Source organism: Chiloscyllium punctatum, chromosome 28, assembly GCF_047496795.1.
Source record: "Chiloscyllium punctatum isolate Juve2018m chromosome 28, sChiPun1.3, whole genome shotgun sequence".
Taxonomy (NCBI): Eukaryota; Metazoa; Chordata; class Chondrichthyes; order Orectolobiformes; family Hemiscylliidae; genus Chiloscyllium; species Chiloscyllium punctatum.
In genome coordinates this window covers 7,707,599-7,717,666 of record NC_092766.1, presented here as the reverse complement: position 1 = coordinate 7,717,666, position 10,068 = coordinate 7,707,599, and the positions used below count along the sequence as shown (strand labels likewise).

Here is a 10,068-nt window from a genome sequence, read left to right as displayed (position 1 = left end):
GTGTGAGTAATGGGGGAGGTGGTTAGGGGGGTGTGAGTAATGGGGGAGGTGGTTGGGGGGTGTGAGTAATGGGGGAGGTGGTTGGGGGTGTGAGTAATGGGGGTGTGTGGTTGGGGGGGTGTGAGTAATGGGGGAGGTGGTTAGGGGGGTGTGAGTAATGGGGGAGGTGGTTGGGGGGGTGTGAGTAATGGGGGAGCTGGTTGGGGGGGTGTGAGTAATGGGGGAGGGGGTTGGGGGGGTGTGAGTAATGGGGGGGGTGGTTGGGGGGGTGTGAGTAATGGGGGTGTGTGGTTGGGGGGGTGTGAGTAATGGGGGAGGGGGTTGGGGGGGTGTGAGTAATGGGGAGGGGGGGAGGGGGTTGGGGGGGTTGTGAGTAATGGGGGAGGGGGTGGGGGGGTGTGAGTAATGGCGGGGTGGTTGGGGGGGTGTGAGTAATGGGGGTGTGTGGTTGGGGGGGTGTGAGTAATGGGGGAGGTGGTTAGGGGGGTGTGAGTAATGGGGGTGTGTGGTTGGGGGGGGTGAGTAATGGGGGAGGTGGTTGGGGGGTGTGAGTAATGGGGGAGGTGGTTGGGGGGTGTGAGTAATGGGGGGGTGGTTGGGGGATGTGAGTAATGGGGGAGGGGGTTGGGGGGGTGTGAGTAATGGGGTGTGTGGTTGGGGGGTGTGAGTAATGGGGGAGGTGGTTGGGGGGGTGTGAGTAATGGGGGAGCTGGTTGGGGGGGTGTGAGTAATGGGGGAGGGGGTTGGGGGGGTGTGAGTAATGGGGGGGGTGGTTGGGGGGGTGTGAGTAATGGGGGTGTGTGGTTGGGGGGGTGTGAGTAATGGGGAGGGGGTTGGGGGGGGTGTGAGTAATGGGGGAGGGGGTTGGGGGGTTGTGAGTAATGGGGGAGGGGGTGGGGGGGTGTGAGTAATGGCGGGGTGGTTGGGGGGTGTGAGTAATGGGGGTGTGTGGTTGGGGGGGTGTGAGTAATGGGGGAGGTGGTTAGGGGGGTGTGAGTAATGGGGGTGTGTGGTTGGGGGGGTGAGTAATGGGGGTGGTGGTTGGGGGGTGTGAGTAATGGGGGAGGTGGTTGGGGGGTGTGAGTAATGGGGGGTGGTTGGGGGATGTGAGTAATGGGGGAGGGGTTGGGGGGGTGTGAGTAATGGGGGTGTGTGGTTGGGGGGTGTGAGTAATGGGGGAGGTGGTTGGGGGGGTGTGAGTAATGGGGGAGGGGGTTGGGGGGGTGTGAGTAATGGGGGTGTGTGGTTGGGGGGGTGTGAGTAATGGGGTGTGTGGTTGGGGGGGTGTGAGTAATGGGGGAGGTGGTTGGGGGGGTGTGAGTAATGGGGGAGGTGGTTGGGGGGGTGTGAGTAATGGGGGAGGTGGTTGGGGGGGGTGTGAGTAATGGGGAGGTGGTTGGGGGGGTGTGAGTAATGGGGGAGGTGGTTGGGGGGGGTGTGAGTAATGGGGGAGGTGGTTGGGGGGGTGTGAGTAATGGGGGAGGTGGTTGGGGGGGTGTGAGTAATGGGGAGGTGGTTGCGGGGGGTGTGAGTAATGGGGGAGGTGGTTGCGGGGGTGTGAGTAATGGGGGAGGTGGTTGGGGGGTGTGAGTAATGGGGGAGGTGGTTGGGGGGGTGAGTAATGGGGAGGTGGTTGGGGGGGGTGAGTAATGGGGGAGGTGGTTGGGGGTGTGAGTAATGGGGGAGGTGGTTGGGGGGGGTGTGAGTAATGGGGGAGGTGGTTTGGGGGGGTGTGAGTAATGGGGGAGCGGGTTAGAGGGTGTGAGTAATGGGGGAGGTGGTTGGGGGGGTGAGTAATGGGGGAGGTGGTTGGGGGGGTGTGAGTAATGGGGGAGGGGGTGGGGGGTGTGAGTAATGGGGGGAGTGTGGGGGGGTGTGTTAATGGGGGGAGTGGTGGGGGGGTGTTAATGGGGGGAGTGGTGGGGGGGTGTTAATGGGGGGAGTGGTGGGGGGGTGTTAATGGGGGGAGTGGTGGGGGGGTGTTTAATGGGGAGGGGGATGATACACCAGGTCCCTGCGTCCCATTGCCCAACGTCACCTTCCCCACTGAACGCCGTCGACAGGATGTGCTCACAGAAACTGGAGTTTGAGATCTCGGTGAGTTGGGGGTCAAATCAGTCACCTGTGTGTGGGGGTGGGGGAGGAGAGAGAGAGAGAGAGAGTAGGGGTTATGGGGGGGAAAGAGAGAGGGGGAGCAACAGGGAGAAGGGAGAGAGGGAAGAGAGAGAGCAGGAGAGGGGGGATGAGAGAGAGGGGGAAGAGAGAGAGTGGGGAGAGATGGAGAGAGGGAGAGAGAGAGTGAGGGGAGAGAGAGGGGAGAGAGAGAGAGGGAAGAGAGAGGGGGTGAGAGAGAGGGAGGAGAGACAGGAGGAGGGAGGGAGAGAGAGAGTGGAGAGAGAGAGTGGGGGGTGAGAGGGGTGAAGAGAGAGAGAGGGAGAGGTGGGAGAGATAGAGAGGGCGAGAGGGGTGAAGAGAGAGAGAGAGGGAAGGGGGGAGAGACAGAGAGAGAGGGAGAAGTGGGAGAGGGAGAGAGAGAAGAGAGAGGGAGAGACAGAGGGGGGAGAGAGAGGAAGATGGAGAGAGAGGGAAAAGAGAGCAGGAGAGAGATGGAGAGGAGAGAGAGAATCAGGGACATCTATTCTCTCCCTGCTTGATACTATCCCTCCACATTCCCTCGTCACCCTCCTATCCTCCACACGAATATCATCGCTCTCCCTCTCTCCACATTTTCCCCCCTTCCTGTTCCCCCTCCCTCTCCAAGTGTCCACCCTTCCTCTCCCTATTGCTCTCGTCACCCCATTCCCCCCTCCCCCCTCTCCCCGTACCCCCCCCCCTCCTTCTTCCTATTCCCCCCTCCCTTTCCCCTTCCCCCCTGGGCCATTCCGCCCTCCCCGCTCCCCTATCCCTGATCCCCTCCCCCTCCCTCTTCCCTCTCCCCACCATCTCCCCGTTCACCCCACCCCTTCCCTCCCCTCCCCTGCTCCCCATGTTCCCCGTCTCTGTGTCTATCCATTCTCCCGTTTCCCCCTTCCGAATGCCTCGCCCTCTCCATCCCCCCACCCCCCCACCCAACCCCGCTCTCTCCCCAAGGGGTCATCAGAGGCTGCCCATGTCCAATACCTGGCTGGTGGTGCTGTTCCCAACAACAGCCTCGTAGGGGGGTGGGAAGTCGGTGGGGTAGAGGGGTGCTGGACTATCCATTGAGCCGTTGTAGGTGATGCTGGGGGGGAGAGAGAGAGAGAGTGAGAGTGAGAGAGAGAGAGAAAGCAGTGGAGCTGCTCAAGCCTAGGTCTGCACTGACTGCACACTGTGAGATTGGACTGACCTCTGGGCATCGGTCTCTGAGCTGCAGGTATACTCCGGGGGATAGTACGGAGGTGGTGGCACTGGGTGAATGAACTCATCAGGGTCCCCCGCACGCTGTAGGAAGTGGCCATGTGCTGATGGACATTCTGCATTGACAGACTGGGATCGCTGAGGCACCAACTGATGGGGGAGAAAAAGGAGACATTTACCCCCACTGAAACCTGTACCTGCCCCAAATATACCCCCACTGAAACCTGTACCTGCCCCAAATATACCCCCACTGAAACCTGTACCTGCCCCAAATATACCCCCACTGAACCTGTACCTGCCCCAAATATACCCCCACTGAAACCTGTACCTGCCCCAAATATACCCCCACTGAAACCTGTACCTGCCCCAAATATACCCCCACTGAACCTGTACTGCCCCATATTTACCCCCACTGAAACCTGTACCTGCCCCAAATATACCACCACTTAAACTTGTACCTGCCCCATATTTACCCTCATTGAAACCTGTATCTGCCCCAAATATACCCCCACTGAAACCTGTCCCTGCCCCATATTTACCCCTACTGAAACCTGTACCTGCCCCAAATATACCCCCACTGAAACCTGTACCTGCCCCAAATATACCCCCACTGAAACCTGTACCTGCCCCAAATATACCCCCACTGAAACCTGTCCCTGCCCCATATTTACCCCCATTGAAACCTGTACCTGCCCCAAATATACCCCCACTGAAACCTGTACCTGCCCCATATTTACCCTCATTGAAACCTGTATCTGCCCCAAACATACCCCCACTGAAACCTGTACCTGCCCAAATATACCCCCACTGAAACCTGTACCTGCCCCATATTTACCCTCATTGAAACCTGTACCTGCCCCAAATATACCCCCACTTAAACTTGTACCTGCCCCATATTTACCCCCACTGAAACCTGTATCCGACCCAAATTTACTCCCACTGAAACCTGTACTGCCCCATATTTACCCCCACTGACACCTGTATCTGCCGCATATTTACCCCCACTGAAACCTGTACCTGCCCCAAATATACACCCACTGAAACCTGTACCTGCCCCAAATATACACCCACTGAAACCTATATCTGCCCCATATTTACCCCCACTGAAACCTGTATCAGCCCCATATTTACCCCCACTGAAACCTGTATCAGCCCCATATTTACCCCCCACTGAAACCTGTATCTGCCCCATATTTACCCCCACTGAAACCAGTACTGCCACAAATATACCCCCACTGAAACCTGTATCTGCCCCATATTTACCCCCACTGAAACCTGTTCCTGCCCCAAATTTACCCCAATATTGCTACACTGCACCACATTTACCCATATATCTATATGGGGGTGGGTGTGTGGGTGAGGGTGGGGGTGGGTGTGTGGGTGGGGGTGAGGGTGACGGTGGGAGTGGGGGTGGGGGTGAGGGTGAGGGTGGGTATGAGGATGGGTGTGTGTGTGTGTGTGGGTGTGTGGATGGTGGTGGGGGTGAGGATGAGGGTGAGTGTGTGGGTGGGGGTGGGGGTGAGGTTGAGGGTGGGGGTGAGGGTGGTGGTGGGAGTGAGGGTCGGTGGTGGTGGATGTGTGGGTGGGGGTGGGGGTGAGGTGGAGGGTGAGGGTGGGGGTGGGGGTGAGGGTGGTGGTGGGAGTGAGGGTGAGGGTGGGTGTGTGGGTGGTGGTGGGTGTGTGAGTGTGTGTGTAGGTGGGGGTGAGGGTGACGGTGGGAGTGGGGGTGGGGGTGAGGGTGGGTATGAGGATGGGTGTGTGTGTGTGGGGGGGGTGAGGGTGGGTGTGTGGGTGGGGGTGAGGATGAGGGTGGGTGTGTAGGTGGGGGGTGAGGATGAGGGTGGGTGTGTGGGTGGTGGGGGGGTGAGGATGAGGGTGAGGGTTGTGGTGGGGGTGAGGGTGGGTGTGTGGGGGTGTGAGGGTGGGGGTGAGGGTGAGGGTGAGGGTGGTGTAGGTGTGTGGGTGAGGGTGGGGGTGTGAGTGGGGTGAGGGTGAGGGTGGGTGTGTGGGTGGTGGGGGGGTGAGGGTGGGTGTGTGGGTGGGGGTGAGGATGAGGGTGAGTGTGTGGGTGGTGGGGGGGTGAGGATGAGGGTGAGGGTCGTGGTGGGGGTGAGGGTGGGTGTGTGGGGGTGTGAGGGTGGGGGTGAGGGTGAGGGTGAGGGTGGTGTAGGTGTGTGGGTGGTGGTGGGTGTGAGGGTGGGGGTGTGAGTGGGGTGAGGGTGAGGGTGGGTGTGTGGGTGGTGGGGGGGTGAGGGTGGGTGTGTGGGTGGGGGTGAGGATGAGGGTGAGTGTGTGGGTGGTGGGGGGGTGAGGATGAGGGTGAGGGTCGTGGTGGGGGTGAGGGTGGGTGTGTGGGGGTGTGAGGGTGGGGGTGAGGGTGAGGGTGAGGGTGGTGTAGGTGTGTGGGTGGTGGTGGGTGTGAGGGTGGGGGTGTGAGTGGGGTGAGGGTGAGGGTGGGTGTGTGGGTGGTGGGGGGGTGAGGGTGGGTGTGTGGGTGGGGGTGAGGATGAGGGTGAGGGTCGTGGTGGGGGTGAGGGTGGGTGTGTGGGGGTGTGAGGGTGGGGGTGAGGGTGAGGGTGAGGGTGGTGTAGGTGTGTGGGTGGTGGGAGTGAGGGTGGGGGTGTGAGTGGGGTGAGGGTGAGGGTGGGTGTGTAGGTGGGGGGTGAGGATGAGGGTGAGTGTGTGGGTGGTGGGGGGGTGAGGATGAGGGTGAGGGTCGTGGTGAGGGTGAGGGTGGGTGTGTGGGGGTGTGAGGGTGGGGGTGAGGGTGAGGGTGAGGGTGGTGTAGGTGTGTGGGTGGTGGTGGGTGTGAGGGTGGGGGTGTGAGTGGGGTGAGGGTGAGGGTGGGTGTGTAGGTGGGGGGTGAGGATGAGGGTGAGTGTGTGGGTGGTGGGGGGGTGAGGATGAGGGTGAGGGTCGTGGTGAGGGTGAGGGTGGGTGTGTGGGGTTGTGAGGATGGGGGTGAGGGTGAGGGTGGGGTAGGTGTGTGGGTGGTGGTGGGTGTGAGGGTGGGGGTGTGAGTGGGGTGAGGGTGAGGGTGGGTGTGTGGGTGGGGGTGAGGGTGATGGTGGGGGTCTGTGTGTGGGTGGTGGTGGGGGTGAGGGTGGGTGTGTGTGTGGGGGGGTGAGGGTGGGGGTGGGTGTGAGGGTGAGGGTGGGGGTGGGTGTGAGGGTGAGGGTGGGGGTGGGTGTGTGGGTGGTGGTGGGGGTGTGGATGAGGGTGATGGTGGTGGTGGGGGTGAGGGAGGGGGTGAGGGTGAGGGTGAAGGTGCATGTGTGGGTGGGGTGAGGGTGACGGTGGGGGAATGGGGTGAGGGTGGGTGTGTGGGTGGCGGTGAGGGTGGGTGTGAGGGTGAGGGTGGGTGTGTGGGTGTGTGGGTGCGGGTGGGGGTTGGGGTGAGGGTGGGAGTGAGGGTGTGTGGGTGGGGGTGGGGGAGGAGTTAGGGTGAGGGTGTTTGTGTGGATGGGGATGGAGGTGTGGGTGGGGGTGAGGGTGAGGGGGTGTGAGGGTGAGGGTGGGTGTGTGGGTGTGTGGGTGGCGGTGGGAGTGACGGTGAGCGTGGGTGTGTGAGTTGTGGTGGGGGAGGGGGTGGGGTCAGGGTGGGTCTGTGGATGGGAATGGGGTGAGGGTGAGGGTGGGGGTGGGGGAGGGGGTAGGGTGAGGGTGTGTGTGGGTGGGGGTGGGGGTGGGGGTGAGGGTGAGGGTGGTGGTGGGTTTGAGGGTGAGGGGGGGTGTGTGGGTGGGGTGGGGGTGAGGGTGAGGTGGGTGTGTGGGTGGGGTGGGGGTGAGGGTGTGGGGGGTGTGTGGGGGGTGTGTGGGTGGGGGGGTTGCCGGATTGGGGACCGGGGGGCGATGAGGGACTCCAGACCAGTGCCTGTTGGTTTGGGGGTGGGGGTGGGGGTGAGGGTGGGGTGGTGGTGGGTTTGAGGGTGAGGGTGGGTGTGTGGCTGGTGGTGGGTTTGAGGGTGAGGTGGGTGTGTGTGTGGGGTGGGGGTGGGGGTGAGTGTGGGTGGGGTGGGGGTGGGGGTGAGGGTGGGTGTGTGGGTGGGGTGGGGGTGAGGGTGAGGGTGGGTGGTGGTGGGGGTGGGGGTGAGGGTGGTGGTGGGGGTGGTGGTGGGTGTGTGGGCGGGGGTGGGGGTGGGGGTGAGGGCGGGTGTGTGGGTGGGGGTGGGGGTGGGGGTGAGGGCGGGTGTGTGGGCGGGTGTGTGGGTGGGGGTGGGTGTGTGGGTGGTGGTGGGTGTGTGGGTGGTGGTGTGGGTGGGGGTGGGTGTGTGGGTGGGGGGTTGCCGGATTGGGGACCGGGGGGTGATGAGGGACACCAGACCAGTGCCTGTTGGTTTGGGGGGTGAGGGTGGGGGTGTGGGTGGGGTGGGTGTGTGGGTGGGGTGAGGGTGGGGGTGGGTGTGTGGGTGGGGTGGGGGTGAGGGTGGGGTGAGGGTGGGGGTGGGGGTGGGTGTGTGGGTAGGGTGGGGGTGAGGGTGGGTGTGTGGGTGGGGTGGGGGTGAGGGTGAGGGTGGGTATGTGGGTGGTGGTGGGGGTGAGGGTGAGGGCGAGGGCGGGTGTGTGGGTGGGGGTGAGGGTGGTGGTGGGGGTGGGGGTGGGGGTGGGGTGTGGGTGGGGGTGTGGGTGGGGGTGAGAGTGTGGCGGGTGTGTGGGTGGGGGTGAGGGTGTGGGGGGTGTGTGGGTGGGGGGGTTGCCGGATTGGGGACCGGGGGGTGATGAGGGACACCAGACCAGTGCCTGTTGGTTTGGGGGGTGAGGGTGGGGGTGTGGGTGGGGTGAGGGTGGGGGTGGGAGTGGGTGTGTGGGTGGGGTGGGGGTGGGTTTGAGGGTGGGGTGGGGGTGAGGGTGTGGCGGGTGTGTGGGTGTGTGGGTGGGGGGTTGCCGGATTGCGGACCGGGGGGTGATGAGGGACACCAGACCAGTGCCTGTTGGTTTGGGGATGAGGGTGTGGGGGGTGTGTGGGTGGGGGTGGGTGTGTGGGTGGGGGGTTGCCGGATTGCGGACCGGGGGGTGATGCGGGACACCAGACCAGTGCCTGTTGGGGTGGGGGTGAGGGTGGGGGTGGGGGTGGAGGTGGGGGTGGGGGTGAGGGTGGGTGTGGGTGTGTGGGTGGGGAGTGAGGGTGTGGGGTGGTGGTGGGTTTGAGGGTGGGGGTGGGGGTGGAGGTGGGGGTGGGGGTGAGGGTGGGTGTGGGTGTGTGGGTGGGGAGTGAGGGTGTGGGGTGGTGGTGGGTTTGAGGGTGGGTGTGGGTGTGTGGGTGGGGAGTGAGGGTGTGGGGTGGTGGTGGGTTTGAGGGTGGGGTGGGGGTGGGGGTGGGGGTGAGGGTGAGGGTGGGTGTGGGTGTGTGGGTGGGGAGTGAGGGTGTGGGGTGGTGGTGGGTTTGAGGGTGGGGTGGGGGTGGGGGTGGGGGTGAGGGTGAGGGTGGGTGTGGGTGTGTGGGTGGGGAGTGAGGGTGTGGGGTGGTGGTGGGTTTGAGGGTGGGGTGGGGGTGGGGGTGGGGGTGAGGGTGAGGGTGGGTGTGGGTGTGTGGGTGGGGGTGGGTGTGTGGGTGGGGGGTTGCCGGATTGCGGACCGGGGGGTGATGAGGGACACCAGACCAGTGCCTGTTGGTTTGGGGATGAGGGTGTGGGGGGTGTGTGGGTGGGGGTGGGTGTGTGGGTGGGGGGTTGCCGGATTGCGGACCGGGGGGTGATGCGGGACACCAGACCAGTGCCTGTTGGTTTGGGGGTGAGCCTGCAGCGTCCTCCCTCTTCCCTCTTGCTGCTCGGAAACCGAGTGAATACTCACAACGTGCAGCATGTCGACTGTGAACATCTGGATACAGCAGACGACAGTGGAGAGGGTGCACACAATCGTGGACAAAATACTCAGGCCACACACACCGAACAACAGGTCCTGGCAGATAGAGAAATACATCAACACAGGCAGCTCTCCAGCCCCTGTCCTTACCCACAGTACCCAGCGGTCATCTCTCTGGTCCCTGTCCTTACCCACAGTACCCAACGGTTATCTCTCCAGCCCCTGTCCTTACCCACAGTGCCCAGCGGTCAGCTCTCCAGCCCCTGTCCTTACCCACAGTGCCCAACGGTTATCTCTCCAGCCCCTGTCCTTACCCGCAGTGCCCAGCGGTCATCTCTCTGGCCCCTGTCCTTACCCACAGTGCCCAGCGGTCATCTCTCTGGCCCCTGTCCTTACCCACAGTGCCCAACGGTCATCTCTCTGGCCTCTGTCCTTACCCACAGTGCCCAGCAGTTATCTCTCCAGCCTCTGTCCTTACCCACAGTACCCAGCGGTTATCTCTCCAGCCCCTGTCCTTACCCGCAGTGCCCAGCGGTCATCTCTCTGGCCCCTGTCCTTACCCACAGTGCCCAGCGGTTATCTCTCCGGCCCCTGTCCTTACCCACAGTACCCAGCGGTTATCTCTCCAGCCTCTGTCCTTACCCACAGTGCTCAGCGGTCATCTCTCCGGCCTCTGTCCTTACCCACAGTACCCAGCGGTCAGCTCTCCAGCCCCTGTCCTTACCCACAGTACCCAGCGGTCAGCTCTCCAGCCCCTGTCCTTACCCACAGTACCCAGCGGTTATCTCTCCAGCCCCTGTCCTTACCCACAGTACCCAGCGGTTATCTCTCCAGCCCCTGTCCTTACCCACAGTGCCCAGCGGTCATCTCTCCGGCCTCTGTCCTTACCCACAGTACCCAGCGGTCAGCTCTCCAGCCCCTGTCCTTACC

The 10,068-nt window shown here is 63.1% G+C and overlaps 1 protein-coding gene across 1 annotated transcript in view; it reads right to left on the bottom strand.

The window, feature by feature from the left end:
* Nucleotides 1-10,068, bottom strand: part of LOC140453887 (protein ENTREP2-like) — a 37,245-nt gene that overhangs the window by 9,460 nt on the left and 17,717 nt on the right. Inside the window, exons 5-8 of the mRNA XM_072548746.1 lie at nt 9,127-9,234; nt 3,326-3,486; nt 3,121-3,220; nt 2,039-2,114 (exon numbers count right to left, since the gene is read on the bottom strand). Of these exons, the coding sequence (XP_072404847.1) occupies nt 2,039-2,114; nt 3,121-3,220; nt 3,326-3,486; nt 9,127-9,234 (445 nt within the window). The remainder of the gene's footprint in view (nt 1-2,038; nt 2,115-3,120; nt 3,221-3,325; nt 3,487-9,126; nt 9,235-10,068) is intronic.